This window comes from Artibeus jamaicensis, unplaced genomic scaffold, assembly GCF_021234435.1.
Source record: "Artibeus jamaicensis isolate MK-2021 breed Jamaican fruit bat unplaced genomic scaffold, CSHL_Jam_final scaffold_833, whole genome shotgun sequence".
Lineage (NCBI taxonomy): Eukaryota > Metazoa > Chordata > Mammalia > Chiroptera > Phyllostomidae > Artibeus > Artibeus jamaicensis.
The window spans coordinates 7441283-7462033 of record NW_026522056.1 but is presented as its reverse complement, the minus strand read 5'-3'; the positions used below and the strand labels follow the sequence as shown (position 1 = coordinate 7462033).

The window sequence follows — 20751 nt, the reverse complement described above, 5'->3', positions numbered from 1 at the left end:
CTCCATTTTATGTTCCTGCCTGTCTGTTAAATATTAACTGACCATATTGAGATGCATTGATTTCTGGGCTCTCTATTCTCTTTATGTGTCTTTTCCTATACCAGTACCAGACTGTTTTGATTACAGTGGTCTTGTAATATAGTTTGATATCAGGTGTTGTGATCCTTCCTACTTTGTTTTTCTTTCTCATAATTGCTGCAGCTATTCAGGGTTATTTATGATTTCTCATAAAATTTAAAAAATGTTTGTTCTATATCTATGAAATGTGTCATTGTTGTTTTGATAGGGATTGTGTTGAATTCATAGATTGCTTTGGGTAGCATGGACATTTTGATGATGATAATTTTTCCAATCCACGAACATGGTATATGCTTCCATTTTTTTGTGTCTTCCTTCATTTCTTTTTCAGTGTTGTGTAGTTTTCGGAGGCTTTGACCTCCTGGTTAAGTTTATTCCTAAGTATTTAATTTTTCTTGTTGCTATAGTAAATGGGACTTTTTTCCTAATTTCTGTTTCTGATATTTTGTTGTTGGTGTACAAACATGCCTTCAGCTTCTGAATGTTGACTTTGTATCATGGTGCTTTTCCAAATTCACTTATTAGGTCAAGTAGTTTTTTGGTGGAGTTTATAGTGTTTTCTATGTACACTATCATGTCATCTGCGAACAGTGACAGTTTTACTTCCTCCTTTCCAATAAAAATGAAAAGGGGTTTAAATAAACATATTGACCCACAAGATATAAAAATAGCTCATATGCTCATGATATTGTGCTCAACATTTTAGGAGAATGTTAATCAAAAGAACATGAGATACTAGTTCAATCTTTGTAGGTTGATTTTAATTAAAAAAATTACAGGCAGCATGTGATTAGTGAGGATGTGGAGAAACTGGGATCTTACTGGTGCTCTTTTTCCAGCACTGCTCGAACTCTCGTATCTCCTTTTCTTCTCTTTTTTAAAGTATATTTTATTGATTATGCTATTACAGTTTTTCCAATTCTCTCCCCTTTACCCACCCCCCCCCTTAGCCCTATACCCCTGATCCTACAGCATTACCCTCTCCTTAGTTCATGTCCATGGGTTGTTCATATAAGTTCTTTGAGTTGTCTGTTTCCTATACCATTTTTGACCTCTTCCTGTCTATTTTATGCTGACCAATTATGCTTCTTTTTCCCTGTACCTTTCCCCCATATTCATCCCTTCCCCCTCCATGTGATATCAATTTCTCTGATTCTGTTCCTGTTATAGTTGGCTTAGTTTTTGTTTTTGTTATTTTTCCTTCTTTTTTTAAAGTTCATTTGTGAATAGTTGTCAGTTTGTTGTCATCTTACTACTCATATTTTTGATCTTCTTTTTCTTAGAGATGTCCCTTTAACATTTCATATGGTAAGGGCTTGGTGATGATGAACTCCTTGAACTTGACCTTATCTGGGAAGCACTTTATCTGCCCTTCCATCTTAAATGATAGCTTTGCTGGATAGAGTAATCTTGTATGTAAGTCCTTGCCTTTCATGACTTGGAATACTTCTTTTCTAGCCCCTTCTTGCCTGCAAGGTTTCTTTTCTTATGGGCACGCTTTTGTAGGTAAAACTCTCCTCTTGCTGCTTTTAAGATTCTCTCTTTGTCTTTAACTTTGGGTAGCTTAATGGTGATGTGTCTTGGTGTTTTCTGCTTTGGGTCCAACTTCTTTGGGACTCTCTGGGCTTCCTGGATTTCCTGGAAGTCTATTTCCTTCAGCAGATTCGGGAAGTTTTCCTTCATTATTTGTTCAAATAGGTTTTCAATTTCTTGCTGTTGTTCTTCTCCTTCTGGCACCTCTATAATTCGAATATTGTAATGTTTCAAGTTGTCCCAGAGGTTCCTAAGCCTCTCTTCATTTTTTAAAATTCTTGTTTCTTCATTCTGTGCTGGTTGGATTTTTATTTCTTCCTTTTGTTCTAAATCATTGCTTTGAGTCCTGGTTTCCCTCTTGTAACTGCTGGTTTCCTGAACATTCTACTTTATTTCATTTTGGGTATCCTTCATTTGTTTTTTCATTTTTTGACCAAGCTCCATCATTTCTGTAAGCATTTTGACTACCAGGGCTTTAAATTGTCCATCAGATAGGTTTTCTATCTCCTAATCACTTAGCCCTCTTTCTGGAGTTTTGCTCTGTTCTTTCATTTGCCCATATTTCTTTGTCTCAGGGAACCTGTTAAGTTGTAAGGGGCAGGGCCTTAAGTATTCACCAGGGAAGGGCACCCCTCTTTGCTGTGCTGCAGCACTGCCTGTGAAGGAGGGCCCCAAGGGGGAACAATGCAGCTCCTCTGCTCGTCTCTAGCTCACTTGCCAATGAACTCTCGTGTGAGACTGGGAGTTTCTCCCCCAGAGGAAACCATAGTCCACAGCCAGCTCCAAGTCTCAGTTTCCCCTTAAGTCAGCCCTGCCTGTGCAGTCTGCAGCCTTGCCACATCCAGCCCCACCCCTTGGTCTGCTACCTTGCTAGGAGACCAAGGTCAACTGCTGACTTACCAGTCTGTTGTTCTGGTTGACTCTTTCTTTAATTCCTTGGTTGTTGGGGTTCCATGCAGTTTGATTTTCTGGCATGTTTGATTGTTTATAGATTTTTAAAAAATTGTTGTTCAAGTACAGTTTTCTACCTTTTCCCCTCCCAGCACCCCCCAACCCTCCCCGACTCCCTCCTATTTCCACCTCCCTTTGTTTTTATGTATGTGTCCTTTATACTTGTTCCTGCAAACCCTTCCGCTTTTCCCCTGAAATTCCCTCCCCTCTCCCCTCTGGTCACTGTCAGCCTGTTCTCTATTTCAACAAAACAACAAACAAGCAAAATATAACCAAAGACACTAAAATAGAGAACGGGCTGATTGTTTATAGATTTTAGAATGGTTGTCATCCTCCTTTGGTTGTGGGAGAAAGTGAAGGGTTGCTTAAACTATACCTCCATCTTGGCTGGAACTCTCCATATCTCCTTTTCAATCTCACCCCAGTAAGAGCTGCTGTTTAATTAGCTTCCGGTTATCCCTCTACCAATGACACCTGACAGGAATCCCAGCACTTCCACAGTCCCTGATCTACTGAGCAACTGTGCCTCCAGGGCTGCACCCTGCAGACTGAGCCATTTTTATTGCTATGAGCCCTGTCCTTTGCCCCCTTAACTCAGTGAAATGCTGCACTTTTGCCTAGGACTCCAGTTGTCTGCTGAGATCAGCAGATTGTCTATAGGTGGAATAAAATTTTCTTAAAATCAACATATTTTCTCTCAGATATTGTGCTTTTTCATTTCCTGTTGACTTCTAGAAGTTATATCTCTTACGTATATTGCCTTGCTTTTTATTTTTACTATAAGATAAAAGTGTGGCACCTTTTAATGAAACAATTTTATCATAGCTAAGGTGGAAGCCCTACCTTTGTTCCATAGGGTAATGGATATCTGTCAAGCCAGTAATAAATAGGTGCAATTTCTTTAATTAGCCTTTAGTATGTTAGAAGGAAGCTCTACTTTCAATGTAATATTTTGAGTGAAGATGAACTAATGGAGAGTTAACATTTTCTGATGGATGAAGCAGGAAAAGAAGAGTTTTAAAACTGTTGCATTCTACCATAGTGTAATACTGCTGCATATTTGCTTAATTTCAATATTTTTCATATATTTTCCAATTTATTTCTTATAATACATGAAGCATTCTGAATAATTTTAGGTAAATCACTTTTTACCAACATATAATTGGAATGTGTATGTTTCAAAGTTATTGAACTTTTTTGTGGGGCATTAATTTTGTTTATACTTAATATTATTGCAGTTATGTTGATGGTAATTCTGATTGCTTAATTTAGTTTTCTGTATTTTAGTTGCCTGGATTATTTCTTTCATTTAATTAGACCAAGCTTCCAAGATTAAAAAAATTTTCTCTAATATCTTAAAACACATGGAAGAATATTTATATTCTAATTAATATAATCAAAATGAGGACAATGTTGCTTTATAAAGATAAATTTAGCCTAGTTTGCTATCATTAATTGTGCTTTACAATTAACCTTCTAATATGTCAATCTTTTTTTATTAAATAATTTTTAAAACAGTTCTTTTGTTTGCTCTGTATTTTAAATTGAAGAACTTATTAGATAGTAATATCAGTTTAGTGTGTTCTAAGCAGCAATTAACAGATGGGAATAAGATAAAATGCATTAGAATATAGCCCATAGGTAAAGATAATACATAAAATGATTTAAAATAAAGTATGACAATGATATTGATATACACTGAGTGACAGAAACATATAGTACCCTTTGTGGCATAGTCACAGAATATTGGAAATCACTTAAATTTAATTTTATTCATTCGATGACCACATTATTTGGAGCCCATATTTTTATAAGTCAAAATTCTGATATGCTTTGAACATCATTTTTGAAAAAATAAAAGGTACTTTCATGTTTTCAGTAAAACTTGCGAACCTGCCAGAAAGAAGACCGCGCCCCGCAGCTCGGAAAAACGGCGTCTTGATCGGTTTTTGCATTTTCCTGCCTTTCCTTGTTTTAATTGCCATCTTTGCCCTGAAGCGGAATAAGATAAGATTTCCTGTAAGAGAGGAAACAGTAAGTGAAGGGTAAGTAAACTTGTCGTTTCTTATATTTATATTAAAATGCACTATGGAAAGAATCCAAATGTAGTTCTGAATATTACGAGTAGCAATTCTCGGACGGATTGGGTTAGTGTATAAAAATATTGGGTCTTAGTGTATGGTTTTTCTTCTAGAGTTCAAGCAGGTAGGTATCCTTCACGTGCATAGAGGCCCAGGAACACGTGAAGCTTAATTGTTACCACCAAATGTACCTAAATGTAGCAGAAAGACATAGAGGACTCACTGAGGACTCATTAATGAAATGAAACAGTTTCTTACATAGTTTTTGATAGAAATATCATAACTGAAGAGATAATAATTTAAGAATTTGACTATTTTCATGTAAATTACCCTTTCAACTTTGGAAGAGCATTATCACAGATATATTAATATACATCTTGTTTTTTTGTAGAGAAGATAGGAGAAAAATAATAAATTGGTTTTTAGTGTAAAATTTATATATGATCAACATATTTACTAGAGGGACCAAATATTAAATACAGGATCACTGAGTGGAATATAGGAAGCAAAGTGGATCTTGGTATATATTATTTGAATAATGAGTACAGATATAGCTTTATTACTTTTCTTGATTTTGCTTAAGATTACAATGTTTCCCAAACTTAAAACTAATGTTATTTCTTTTATACAGATCAGTATCAGATGAAAGCAGCAGTGACAGCAACAAGTCATACACAGAGTTAAAGGTAAATTGAAGGGATTGAACTGTTGACAAAATATCATTTCTGAAATATATTTATAAAAATCTTTAACCTCAGTATAAGAGACCTATTATTTTCATGTTTTATAATCATCATTTCTATTTGTCACTATCATACTAAAAAATGTAATTCAAATTATGTTTTATACTCTTTAGAGATACTTAATCTTAACCAGTATTAGAGATTTATTTATCAACCTTTATAAACAAGTAGTGACTTTGAAGAGATTTAACTGCATTCTTATCATAGTTGTGAGTTATCATGCATCTTGCCAACTCATTTAAGGTTCTAACTGATAGACTTATATGGTTTCCAAACATTTACATTTCTTCCTTACTAAGATTCCAGTTATTGTTATTCTTATTTTACAAATGAGAAAACAGATGTAAGAATTTAAATAATTCTCCCTGAGTATAGAATTTTAGTAAATTTGAGGGTTGGTATTTAAGGCAATCAGATCCAGGGTTTAAACTCCTAATACCCCCATAGTTTCAACACAGATAAACTGATATATAGCTAGGGATGGAGAATAAAATTTACATTTATTGAAGACATGTTAGATGCCAAGGAAAATGCTAAATGTACTCTCCCTCCAAGGCAGAAAGATGAGTATTTACTATAAGATGGAATAAAGTAGGCATCTGTATATATTTTTCAAATTTTTAACTCATATGTGTAAAGAAATCATGATATTTGACCCATTAGACCTATCATTTGGACTAAATGGAAAAATTCAGAAATTCAGCCAGGACTGAGGTCAGAGTTTATCCAATAACTTAGCTGCCATTCCTCCATCTCTGACTTGAGTAAAAATTAAGTCAATGGACCTGTTTCCTTATCTGCTGTCAGAGAACACACAACTTCTACCCTGAATGTAAATTAGTCTTATCTCCTACTAGACCAACATCTACTGCTTGTCTGACTACTCTGTTAGAATCCCCATCACAACTGAGAATTGTGGCATTTGTTGTCTTCCTCTCATGTCGTTCAATAATAGTCTCCTCCTCGTGGTTAGTTATCTTCACTGCCTCCCTACTTCAGTCATTTTCTCCAGTGCAATGTTGTTATCTTGCTATTTCTCTCATTTCTTCTAACACTTAAGTCACAAATTCAGTATCTTGCTTTGTTTTACATTTTTTCATAGCCTACTCCTGCCACCCGTACTTCATGGTTACATTAAGATATTGCCTCAAGAATTTGAAATAGTGGGTTAGACAGTTAAGCCATAAGCAATAAACATATTTCATAAGTTGATTGTATAGTGTATTCAAAGTGATTGATCATATGGAAAAGATTAAGGCAGAAGAGTTGATGTTGATGAATGAATTTGATAAAAATTAAAAAAAAATTGCTGACTCCATTATTCTTTCCAGGAAAAAGGGGAATAAATGATGATGGAAAGAGACTTGATTTGGGGTGGTGAACACACAATATAATACACAGATGTGTTGTATAATTGTATACCTGAAACCTACACAAATTTATTAACAAATGCCACACCAATAAATTGAACAAATATATAGTTGACTAAGTAGGCCTTATTGAGCAAGTGATACATAAGCAAATACCTGAAGGAGGTGCAGATATTTATCCAGTTTAGATATTTGAAAGAAGTCACCTGGACTCACAAGGTCATCTCATATAAGCCTTTTATTTAAATGCAAAAGATATAGCACAGCAAGAGGGAGTGCAGACAAGCAACGGAGGAGGTCAGAGAGACACCATGCACAAGGTCTCAAGGTTCTTTTGTGTAAATTTTAAATAACTAGTCATCAGTATCACCGCCCTTATCTTGGCAAAAAGTGAAAGCAGACATCCAGCCTTTTCTAGGGATAAAGATAGAGCTTTTTCTATTCCAACTATAAATCAACACCAGCTTACACAGAGATACAGCTGGTAGAGCTATTCATGCATGTACCTGGTTGGGAGCTTTCCAAACATGAGAATGATCCAGTGAAAAATAAAAGTCAAGAATGTTTGATAAATCACAGTGATGTCAGTTTATTTGGAGCAGAGTTAGCAAAAGGGCACATGGCTTACAATTACAAAGGCAGTTTTGTTGAAAGTAGCCTGTAACAATGACAGAATAAAAGTGGAGAATCCAGTTAGTGGACAACTTACTGCAATAATCCAGGAGAAACCAAGATGGTACCTCAGGTCAGAAGTACTAAAAATGGCTATAGGAATAAATTTTTAAGGTGAACCGACAGAAAGAACTGACAGTTTGTGTGAAGAGTATAAGAAACATGCTTAAATAATGTTCACTGATGTAAAGCAGGAATATAGCAAGGCTAAGATGTAAACCTGGGCTTATTTCTAAATTTGTTGTGCTGAGACATTTTAAAACTTATAAACATAGAGAAACAAAATATATATAGGAAATCCTGAGCCCAGGAAAATGCCTGATGTGCCTTGATAAAGAGGTTAAAAATTCTCATATATGAATGGGAATGTAAAGTATTTTTGAAATAATACAAGAGTGAGTTAGCATGATGTGGTTTGCTGGAATGAAGTAGGGGAAAATTCAGTCAGAGTCAAGCCAGAACTGGAGACGAGTGAAACAGCTATGAGAGTATGGAATACACAAGGCAGGTGTGATGAGGGCAGGATTGGAAGAGAGGACAAGATCAAAAAGTTCTGTGAGATAAATGGAAGTAGAATAACTAAGTGGTAACTGATGGATGCTTTTGGGGTGAAATAACAAACACTTCTGACACAATGGACACCTCTGACCCAATGGATGATGGCACCTTTTACTAATAGAATATTGTACAGTAGGGTGAGAACTAGTTTGGTTTCTGAGATTTTATTGCTTATGTTTTCTTCTAGGACTTTTGTGGCTTCATGACTTACATTTAGGTCTTTTAACCATTTTGAGTTTTTTCCTGAGTGTGGTGTAAATTGGTGGTCTAGCTTTATTTTTTTGCATGTCATGTCCAATTTTCCCAAGGCTCTTGTCTCCTTTGCCAAATATTAATTGACCATATAGGTATGGGTCATTTCTTGTCTCTCTGTTCTGTTGTATTGATCTATATTCCTGTTCTTATGCCAGTATCAGGTTGTCTTGGTTACAGTAGACTTGTAGTATAGTTTGATATCTGGTACTGTGATCCATCAAACTTTGTTTTCCTTTCTCAAGATTGCTGAGGCTATTTGGGGTCTTTTTTTGTTTCCATATACATTTTTGAGTATTTGTTCCAGATCTGTGAAATATGCCATTGCTATTTTAATTGGAATTGCATTGAATCTCCAAAGGCAAAAGAAATAAAGGAAAAAATAAGCAAATGGGACTACATCAAACTAAAAAGCTTCTGCACAGCAAAAAAAAAAACCCCACAAAAACCAAAAAACAACCCATCAACAAAATGAAAAGAGAACCCACTGTCCGTGGGACGTGTTCACCAATGATACATCTAATAAAGGGTTAATTTCCAAAATATACAAAGAACTTCTGTAAGTCAACACCAAGAAGGAAAATAATCCAATTAAAAATGGGCAAAAGACCTGCAAAGCCACTTCTCCAAAGAGGACATATACATGGCCAATAAACATATAAAAAATGCTCAATGTCACTAATCAGAGATTCACATTGAAACCACAACTAGATATCAAATGGTCCCTGTCAGAATGGCTACCATCATAAATCAGCAAACAGGTGCTGGCAAGGACATGAAGAAAACAGAACCCTAGTGTACTTTTGGTGGGAATGCAAACTTGTGCAGCCACTGTGGGAAACCACACGAAGTTACCTCAAAAAATGAATGATGACACTGCCTCTGACCCCGTGATCCCACTTCTGGGAATATATCCTAAGAATCTTGAAACAGATTCAAAAGAATGTATTCAGCCCTACGTTCATAGCAGTGTTATTTACAATAGTTAAAATCTGGAAACAGCCAAAGTGTCCATCAGTAAATGAGTGGATAAAAAAGCTGTGGTAAATTTACACAATGGAATACAACATGACCCTAAAAGAGAAGGGAATCTTACTTCCTACAACAGCAGGGATGGACCTGGAGAGCCTTATACTAAATGGAATAACCCAGTCAGAGAAAAACCAATATCATGTATCTCACTTATATGTAGAATCTAAAAAACAAATAAACTGACAAACAAAATAGAAACAGAGGCCTGGACACATGGAACAGACTGATAGTTGTCAGAGGGGAGGAGGAAGAAGGGACCGGATGAAAGAACGTGAAGGGATTAACCACAGAATGTGTATGCAAAACTCTTAGACACAGACAACAGTGTGGTGATGGCTAGAAAGAATGGGGGCAGGTTGGGTGGAGGAAGGCAGATGGTGGGAGGAATGGGGACATCTGTAACAGTGTCAACAATAAAAATAAACAAACAAGAGAACCAGTTTGGTGTTCAAAGGATGATGTGGGTGGGAGTGAAGAACGAGTTCGGTTTTCAACATGCGTATGAGGGACACCTGTTGAATATGCACAGAGAACTCTTCAAAGTACTCATCCTTTGTAGATAAAAATAGACCAATTAACATTATTATTTATTCACATATTTTTACTGTTGCTCAATTACAGTTGTCTTCATCCCCCCCATTACTTTCCCCTGCCGTATCCATCCCTACCCCACATTCAGTCCTCCTTCCAGTTGGCTTTGTCCGTGGGTCCTTTATACATATTCCTTGGCTTGCCTTTCCCCCTTCTCTCCCCTGTTATTCCTCTTCCCCCTTCCCTCTGGTCACTGTTAATTTGTTCTTTATTTCCAAGTCTCTGGTTCTATTTTACTCATTTGTTTGTTTTTTTGGTTAGGTTCCACTCATAGGTGATATCATATGGTATTTGTCTTTCACTGCCTGGCTTATTTTACTTAGCATATGCTCTTCAGTTCCATCCATGCTGTCGTGAAGGGTATAAGTTCCTTCTTTCTTTCTCCTGTGTAGTATTCCATGGTGTAAGTGTACTACAGCTTTTGATTCACTCATTTATCAGTGGGCACTGAGGCGATTTCCAGCACTTTGCCATTGTAGATAATACTGCTATGAACATTGGGATGCATAGGTTCTTTTGAACTGGTGTTTCAGGATTTGTAAGGTATAATCCCAGCAGTAGAATCACTGGATCAAAAGGCAGTTCCATCTTCAGTTTTCTAAGGAAACTCCATACTGTTTTCCACGGTGGCTGCCCCAGTCTGCATTCCATTCAACAGTGCACTAGGGTTCTGCTTTCTCCACAACCTCACTAGCACTTGTTTTTCTTGACTTGTTAATGATGGCCATTCTGACTGGTGTGAAGTGGTATCTCATTGTGGTTTTAATGTGCATCTCTCTGATGGCTAGTGATGCATCCTTTCATATGTCTCTGGGCCCTCTGTATGTCCTCCTTGGACAAATGTCTGTTCGGGCTCTTTGCCCATTTTTTGATTGAATGGTCTTCCTGCTGTGGAGTCATGTGAATTCTCTAAATATTTTGAAGATCAAACTCTTGTCTGAAGTACCATTGGCAAGTATATTTTCTCATACGGTTGGTTCTCTTTTCATTTTGCTGATGTTTTCTCTAGCCATGCACAAGCTTTTTAATTTGATGTAGACCCATTTTTTATTCACATATTGTTGTTATTTCCCCCTATGATTCCTTGTTGGTGATTTTCTTTTATTTATGTGAGGCATATGTAGACACTGTGGAAATGAGATATATATTTTTTAATCTTTTTAAAATTTATTTTCTTATTTTTTTAAATTGATTATGCTGTTACAGTTGTTCTATTCCCCCCTTCATTCCCCTCCCCCCTGCCCCCCCATCCCCACCATTACCCCCCTTTAGTTTATGTCCATGTGTCTCAAGTCCTTTAGGTTCTATATTTCCCATGCTATTCTTGCCCCCCCCCCATCTATTTTCTATCTACTGTCTATGCTACTTATTTTCTGTACCTTCTCCCCCCATCTCCTCCTCCCACTCCCCCTGTTGCTAACCCTCCTTGAGATCTTCATTTCTATGTTTCCACTCCTGATCTAGCTGTCCCTTTAGTTTGCTTTTGTTTTAGGTGTGGTTGTTAATAACTGTGAGTTTGTTGTCCTTTCACTGTTCATGTTTCTTTAACTTCTTTTTCTTAGATAAGTCCCTTTAACATTTCATATAATAAGGGCTTGGTGATGATGAACTCCTTGAATTTGGTCTTATCTGAGAAGCACCTTATCTCTCCTTCCATTCTAAATGAAAGTTTTGCTGGGTAGAGCAATCTTGGTTGTAGGTCTTTAGATTTCATGACTTGGAATATTTCTTTCCAGCCCCTTCTTGCCTGTAAGGTCTCTTTTGAGAAATCTGCTGACAGTCTGATGGGGACTCCTTTGTAGGTGATTGTCCCCTTAGCTCTTGCTGCTTCTAGGATTCTCTCCATTTTAATTTTGGCTAATGTAATTATGATGTGCCTTGGTGTGTTCCTTCTTGAGTCCAACTTTTTTGGTACTCTCTGAGCTTCTTGGATTTCCTGGAAGTCTATTTCCTTTGCCAGATTGGGGAAATTTTCTTTTATTATTTGTTCAAATAAGTTTTCCACTGGTGGCTGTGCCTTTCCCCCTTCTGGTACCCCTATAATTCGGATATTGGAGCGTTTAAAGATGTCCTGGAGGTTCCTAAGACTCTCCTCATTTCTTTGAATTCTTGCTCCTTGACTCTTTTCTGTTTGGCCATTATTTGCTTTCTTCTGGTCCACTCCATTGATTTGAGTCCCAGTTTCCTTTTCATCACTATTGGTTTTCTGTGGAATTCCATTCATTTCCATTAGTTTAGCCTTCATATGTTTCTCTAATTTGTGGCTATAATCAACCAGATCTGTGAGGATCCTGATGACCAGTGTTTTAAACTGTGCGTCTGAGAGTTTTGCTATTTCTTCATCGCTTAGATTTATCTCTGGGGCTTTGAGGTCTTCTTGCGACATTTTTGGTCTGTTCTGGCCCTTTAAGTGAGAGAAGCGGCGCCTTGGACTCCCAGGTCGCTGGGTTGTGACGCTGTATGTGGAGGCGTGGTCAGAGCGGGAAATGGCGGCGCCCTCTACGCCGCGGCAGGTCCAACCGCCCACTCCCTCGCCTGTCCGCTCGCGCGCAAATAGGCGACCGCAGTCAACACGCAGCACCGCCTCCCCACTGTCTCCTCTGCAGTCGCTCACCTGGTGGGTTGCTTGTTCGCTCACTAGGTCCAATCCTGCGTTTGGAACCCGTGCGTCTGGATTTGCGCGTCTGGATTCCGCGCCTGGGTCCCTCCGACCAGTCCTCCTGTGCAATCCCTCACCAGACGCTGGTTTCGCCCCTTACCGGTCAGGCTGAAGAATTTGTTGTTTACGGACTTCCGAAAAGTTCAATTTTCTGTGTTCTGGTTGTGTTTTCTGATGCTAATATTTAGTTGTCCCTAAACTTGGTTGTGTGAGAAGGCACAGCACATCCACCTATACCTCCATCTTGGCGGAAGTCCGGAAATGAGATATTTATAAATACCAATTTATAATGTTTCCCTTTAATCTGGCTATCACAAAAGATTCAGGAAGAAGAAATCAGTTTTCAAATTTTGTGGAGCACTGACATAGGTTGTGGCAGTATAACCAGTGTCTTATTATACTAACTAAATGCTATACTTGTAGTAAAATTAGACAGTGTTCATTAAAATTGTCATTTGTGTTTTTCATATTTCTTTTACAACAGTGACTGAGCAATAACATCCAAAAAGCCATAAGTTGGAGAAAGGATATTACCAAGAAACGTCATTAACTGGCCTAATCCAAGAATGGAAAAATATCTGCTCTTCTCTCCTTTTGTCATGGCTCAAGCTTTCAATTTCACAAACCAAAATAAATCCTGTGAGCGGAAGTGGGTAAACTAGTGTCTGTTTATTTTCCACCTGCTTGGTCCTTTAGTAGAAAATAAGCACTTTATCTTCTTTTGAACCCAGGAGGCTATTACATCTCAAGGTGAAAACATTCCATTGTCCACTGTGCATACCCTCAATTGCCCACCCTCAGATGCCTGTGGCCAAGCTAACTGCTTCCATCTCAAGAGAGGACACCACTGTATACACTTCTCCATAGCTTGTGATTCCCCTGCCTATCCATTCCAGACTTCTGATTTTGAAGTATTCCTAGGTCAGCCCAGTCTCTACCCCCAGATAGTTGCTATTGTTTATTCCATCTTTAAGAAATTGTTCAAACTGAGTTTGTGGTCATAAAAAGCTGTTCTCTCTCCAGGTGATACTTCTGTGGCCTCATATAACTTGAGATCTAGGATATATCTTTGTTCTTTGGGGGCTCCTGGACTTGCTGTTCCTCTTTACTTGAAGGTGATCTTTTCTGGGTAAGATTTTCTTGCTTTAATGTCCCCTGTTCCTATGTTGCTCTTACTGAGATAGATGCACTTCTGTAACTGAGCAAACTGGGGCTCGGCCATGTGATCCCTTAATACATGACCCAACAAGTAGTGTTGAAGGAAACAGGTTTTTATTTACAGGATTCCCAGCTCAGGGGTCTAAGAGCACTCCTGCTCAGAGCTCTGTTCTCTCACATAACCCAGTACCTCCCTTGCTCTCCAAAAGGTTGTAAGCCAAAACCATGCCCATAAGTCCCCCATATCTTTATCTGTTCTTAAGCTGGCTATGCAAACAGGTATCCATCCTTTCTGGAATATGCATTTATTCATTGCAAAGTCACCATCCTCTCTCAGGAGCTCTGTCCTTCAGGAGCTGGGGTATGATGTTCTCAGCCTCCCTGTAATAGTTCAGGAAAACATGTGCCATGTTGCACTGGATCATGGTGGAGTCCATGGAGGCACATGTCCCAAGAGAGTGGCTTTTTCATATGTCCTTCAGAGAAGCAGTAGCAGCTCAGCATTCTTGGTTACATTTAGCTTCAGGCATCTGCCACAAATCTGTGCTTGGTTAGGCAGGTCCCTGTACAGCTCCATCAGCTAGTCCGCTGTCTTCTTTAGGCAGGCTACCCAGTGGGTCTCCTTTCCTACACCAGACCTTGTAGCGGACTCTTTCTCTACACGCCAGACCTCATGACAGACCAGGACCCCATCCTACACCCTTTCAGATTGCATGGCTTCTTCTTGTGGTCTCCTTCTCTTTCAGCCTGCCCCCATTTTAAATGTTTGGCCCTCATATCTGATCTCATAATGACCTCATATCTGGTCCCTCTATAATGTGCTACTTTTGCCAGTTCCCCTGTATCTTTTACCTGTTTTTGGCTGCCATCTTTAGTCATGGCAAGGGTTCCCTGTGACACAGGGGCATATGCCTCCCTCGTCTATGTCAGGAATCACTAAACACCCTTAAAGTCACATACATCTATTGTCCTGGCAGCAGTCTGCTTTCTTTCAAGAAAAGCACTGCTATTAACTTGACATTGTTATGCAAAGTATCTCAACCACCATATCATGCACCTCTCCTAGTGAAGGTTTGTGGGTGATTTTCTCCTACTGTCAGGGGACCCCTGCTCTGCACCCCATTACACTTCTGCGTACCTCAAATCATTACACATAGATTAGAAAACCATCATTCTACCTGGAGATTATTAAGAACTAAAGATTCTTCATCAATACACAAAAATTTTCTTGATTCAGAAGTGGGAATATCTCATCACAGAGGCTAAGAGTTTTCTTAATGTCCACCAACTATAGAGGTAAGTGATGCTTTTGCCAGAGTAATTTTAGTAAACTGTCAGGACTTAAATCTTGCCTGCAATTAGCAATGAGGAAATGGTTTTACATTTTGATTTCTGAAACATCTGTTATTAAGTGAAGATTTTACACCAGAGTATATCTATATAATTTGCCCATTTGTTCAGTTAGGTTATTTCTTTTCTTGCTGTTGAGTTCCTTACATATTTTGGTTATTAATCCGTTAACAGATGTACAATTTATAAACATTTTCTCCCATGACATAAGTAGTCTGTTTAATCTGCTAACTGCTTCCTTTGCTATGTGGAAACTTTTTAGCTTGATGCCATACTATTGTTTATTTTTGCCTTTGCCACCTGTATTTTGGGATCGTAGCCAAAGTACTGCAGTCAGTCTTCTGGCCAATTGGAGGCATAGGTAGATACACTCTGCACAATCAAAAGAAGGACAAAACAATTTAAAAAACAAGAAACAATAAGAACCTTCAGGAAATATATCTTTTGGAAGTCTGACAATGAAGGAGTTAAAGAAGAAACATTCATCCAAACTGGTCAAGGGGGTGCAGACATGGGCAGCCAGAGTGGGAAGGATTTGTGGCAAGGCAGTGGCTGGGGGACTGGGTTGGGCAAGGTGGTTGCTAGTGGATCTGCTGAGCTGCTGGTTAGTAGACCAGGAGGCCCCACATTTTTGTGCAGATAAACCAGGAGGAAAAACTGGGGAGCGAGACAGACCACACAACCCAAGGTTCCAGTGTGGGGGAATAAAGCCTCAAAACCTCTGACTGAAGAAACCTGTGGGGGTTGCAGTGGTGAGAGAAAATTCCAGCCTCACAGGAGAGTTTGTTGGTGAGACCCACAGGGTCTTAGAATGTACACAACCCAACCCACCTGGGAATGAGTACAAGCAGGGCCCAGTTTGCTTGTGGGTAGCTGTGGAAGTGAGTGAAAGCTGGCCAAGAGCAGAGCAAGTGACACTATTCCCTCTCAGACCCTTCTCCACATATAGTGCCACAACACAGCCATGTGTGTTGCCCTGCTCTGGTAAATACCTATAGTCTGCCCCTTACTACATATCACATGCATTGAGACCAAAAAAAAAAAAGCCCAAATGAAAGAATAGATTAAAGCTCCAGAAAAAATACAGTTAAGTGATGAATATATAGCCTATGTATCACATGCAGAGTTCAGAACACTGGCTCATAGAATTGATTGAGTATGCTTGCAAAATGGAGGAAAAAGTGAAGGCTATGAAAAGTGAAATAAAGGAAAATGTACAGGGAAACAAGAGTGACAAAAAGAAAACCAGGACTTTTTTGGAACCATGCTGCCTGGTTTCAAAAGTTGTAACCCCACTGACAGGTGAAAAGACCCCATGGCTAGGGGACCTTGGGACCATAAACCACTGAAGAGACAAAACTTATCCTCTCATCAGGGCCACAGCTTTTGTCTCTTTACCTTGCTTGGCCCCTGGAGCATGGTTGGATAGTCAATGACATGTAAAATTCCTCAAGGAAGGAGCAACCTAAGACAGGTCCAGTCACGAAGGGGCCCTCAGGAACAGATGTAGGGGATTGTGCAGGAGGGACAAAAGACCCTCACCCCTCAACTTTATCATAGCCTGAGTCCTCTTTCTATCTGAAAAAGTCTCCTTATCTTTTGGCTGCCTTGCTTCTGCCACCTGATTCAGGCCTGTTACAATGCTGAAATGGGGTGCAGCCCTGTGACATAACTGGTGGTTTTTGGCAGGGAGTGATCAGGCCTGAAAAAGAATGCATTAAGTCCTGTGAAACCTGCTTTGCTAAGATTGTCCTTAACTTAAATGTTAAGGGTCCAAGCACAAAATAAGTTTGTTTCCCCAGGTTTTATGGCAGATTGGTTTCCACCTGTCTACAAGACCCTGACTCAAAAAAACCCCTGTGACCCTGGAAATGTTATCTGTAAACCATACCTCCTTTCTTTGATATGCATCACTATGCAAGCTAAACTTAATAAAAGCCCATTGAGAGAGAGGCTCGAGGTCTTTCTCCTCTGAGACTGGTCAGCCTTTTCTCTCCAAGCAGATTATGTCTTGGTAGACTTATTCTCATCCATGGTGGCTTGGAGAGCTCTACCAGATGAAGCTCCCCTGCAGGGACTCAGATCAATGGTTTGGATTAAAAGGAAGAAAAAAAAATGCAACCAGAACAGAATGAGGAAACAAGAACTCAAAAAAAAAATGAGGAGAGGCTTAGAGACCTCCGGAATAATTTTAAATATTCCAACATCTGAATCTTAGGGGTGCCAGAAGGAGAAGAAGAAGAGGAAGAGAAAGAAATGGAAAACTTATTTGAAAATATAATGAAGGAGAACTTACCCAATCTGGCAAAGGAAATAGACTTCCAGGAAGTCCAGGAAGCTCAGAGAGTCCCAAAGAAGCTGGACCCAAGGAAGCACACACAAAGGCACATCATAATTACATTACCCAAGATGAAGGATAAGGAGAGAATCTTAAAAGCAGCAAGAGAAAAGGACACAGTTACCTACAAAGGAGTTCTCCATAAGACTATCAGCTGATTTCTCATAAGAAATCTTATAGGCAAGAAGGGGCTGGAAAGAGGTATTCAAAGTCATGAAGGCAAGGACCTACATCCAAGATTGCTCTATCCAGCAAAGCTATCATTTAGAATGGAAGGGCAGATAAAGTGCTTCCCAGATAAGGCCAAGTTAAAGGAGTTCATTATGACCAAGCCCTTATTATATGAAATGCTAAAGGGACTTATATAAGAAAAAAAGAAGATAAAAAATATGAACAATAAAATGACAACAAACTCAAAACAATCAACAATCAAACCTAAAAAAAAAGAACAAAAACAAAAACAAACTAAGGAAATGACTAGAACAGGAACAGAATCACAGAAATGGAGATCACATGGAGGGTTATCAGCAAGGAAAGGAAGGGAGAGAATGGGGGAAAAGGTACGGGGAATAAGTCGTATAAATGGTAGGTAGAAAATAGACAGGGGGAGGTTAAGAATATTATGGGAAATGTAGAAGCCAAAGAGCTTATATGTACAACCCATGGACATGAGCTAAGGTGGGGGAATGTGGGTGGGAGCAGGTGCAGGGTGGAAAGGAATAGAGGGGGGAAAATGGGACCACTGTAGTAACATAATAAAATATATTTTAAAAAAACCAAATGCTGAGGTTGGGACCATATTCAAGAAGCTTTGCTCCTAAGAGTTTTAGAGGTTCAGATCTTAATGTCTAAATCTTTAATCAATTTTAAGTTTATTTTGGGTGGGTAAGATGTGAAATCAGGGTCTAATTTTATTCTTCTGCATGTGAATATACAGTTTTCCTGAAACCATTTATTGAAAAGACTATACTTTCCTCAATGTATGTTCTTGGCAGTCCTGGGCTACTCTCATGAATAATGCTCCGGTAAACGTCAGTGTAAAAATATCTAATTGAGAACATGGTTTGTGTGTTTACCCAGAAGTGGGATTGTGCTGATCCATATTGTAATTCTGTTTTTAACTTTTTGGGTAACTCTTTCACAGTGGTTGCATATTTTACATTCTTACCAACAGTGCACAAAGATCCCAATTCTTATACATCCATATGAACACTTATTATTTTATAGGGTTTTTGATAGAACCCTACCTAATGGGTGTGAGGTGGTATGGCATTATGTAGGGAAGTGGTTTGTTTGAATTTGGTGAATGTGACTCAGCCCAGTATCTAAAGGAAAGTGGTGGGCAGGAGCCAGACCCTCAAACTGGTTTTCCCGTGGGAACCAGGCCTAGAAAATGCATCCAGACTGTCAAGGCTTGCTCTTGCTAAAACTGCCTCACCCTGGTCTGAAACAGTAGATGTTTATTGCCTATCTTCAAGGTAATTCCCAAAGCCCGTGTGAATTTTCCCAAGGATGGAGCATAATCAGCTTGCCACCTTTTTTTTTGCACTTGTTACTTTCATTTCTTTGATTGTACTTAAAATGTAGACAATAACATTCTACATAATTGGTAATAAATCCTTTTTTTGATGTAAGACCTGAGGAAAACAATAAAAGCCTGTCCAGGCAAGGGTCGGTGCACTCTCCCCTTGAGAGAGTGACTAAGGCACTCTCCCCTTCAGAGAAGTAGCTGTAGGACTCTCATTTTTAAGAGAGTGCCTAGACCATCTCTTTTTCTTCACAGGACTATTGTAGTCCATGTGCATTTGTTCTTGTCTTCAGCCACAACACGCAGGCTCTTCTGGCTGAGGTCTGCCACAACATTATGGGTTTTGACTTGCATTTTACTAATGATAGCGATATTGAGTATCTTTTCATATATTTAGTGACTTTTTTTGCATATCTCTTTAGACAAGTTCTGTTCAAGTCCTTTGGTCATTTTTGTATCAGATTATTTGTTTTTTTCCTTTTTTTGTTGTTGAGTTTTAGGAGTTCCTTTATATTCTGGATTTTAATTTCTTATAAAACTATGATTTGCAAACAGATGTATAATTTACAAATATGTTTTTCCATTGTGTGGGTGGCCTTTTTACTCTGTAGTGTCTTTTGATGCACAAAAGATTTTAATTTTCATAAAGTGAAATTTGTCAATGTTTTAATTTTGTTACCTGTGTCTTTGGTGTCATATCCAAAAAATCAGTTCCAAACCCAATCCACATTGTGGAGTTTTTGCCCTGTTTTTTTAAAAGACTTTCATAGTTTTAGTGCTTAAATTAAAATCTTCTACTGATTTTGGCTTAATTTTTATACATAGTGTTAGGAAAGTATTTAATTCTTATTATTTTGCATATGAATATTTAGTTTTCCCAAGACCATTTGTTGAAAAGATTGTTCTTTCCTTACTGAGTGGTCCTTCCACCCTTCTACAAGATTATTTGACCCTATATATGAAAGATTCTTTTTGGACTCTCTAATCTCATCCATTAGTGCATATGCCTGTCTTTATGTCAATACCATTATGCTTTGATTTATATAGATTTGTAATTAGTTTTGAGGTTAAGAACAGTCTAACAATAGCCAGAGGGGATCAGGAAGGCGACAGTGGGAAGAAGGGTTTTCAGGAACTACTATAAAGGACACATGGACAAAACCAAGGGGGAAGGTGGAAGCAAGGGAAGGAGGTAGATTTGGGAGGGGGAGGGGTTGGGAGAAAATATGGACAACTATAATTGGAAAACAATAAAATAATTTAAATTAAAAATAAAAAATAAAATAATCTAAAAAAAGAAAAGAAAGTGTAAGTCCTCCAATTTTGCCATTTTCAAATTGTTTTGACTATTTAGGATTCCTTGAAATTTCAAATAAATTTCAGGATGGATTTTTCTATTTCTGTGAAAGTCTCTCGTATTTTGATACATTCAATCTATAGGTTGCTGAGGTTAGTACTGGGATCTTAATATTTCTCCCACTCCATTAACATTAGATGTCTTTCTAGTTATTTGTTTGTAGTTTTCATTGTACCTCTTTCACCTTCTTATAATAATTTATTATTTTTATGCCATTGTAAAAAGTATAGTTTTCTTAATTTATTTTTGGATTTAAATATATAGAAATACAACATAATTTTGAGTGTTGATTTCATATCTTTCTATTTTGCTGAATTTATTATGTCTAACAAATGTGTGTGCACATAAAATCTTTAAGGTTTTCTACATATAAGATGATACCATCCATGAAAAGAAATATTTTACTTCTCTTGTTCAGTTTGGATGCCTTATTTTTTTCTTGCATAATTGTCCTGCCTAGAACTTCCAGTAATCTATTGAATAAAAGTGGCAAAATGGGC

General features: G+C 38.2%; 1 protein-coding gene across 1 annotated transcript in view; it reads left to right on the top strand.

Annotated features, from left to right (window-relative positions):
* LOC119065026 (A disintegrin and metallopeptidase domain 3-like) overlaps positions 1–20751 on the top strand; it is a 135705-nt gene that overhangs the window by 84258 nt on the left and 30696 nt on the right. Inside the window, exons 19-20 of the mRNA XM_053660077.1 lie at positions 4442–4607; positions 5275–5329. Coding sequence (XP_053516052.1) covers positions 4442–4607; positions 5275–5329 — 221 coding nt within the window. The remainder of the gene's footprint in view (positions 1–4441; positions 4608–5274; positions 5330–20751) is intronic.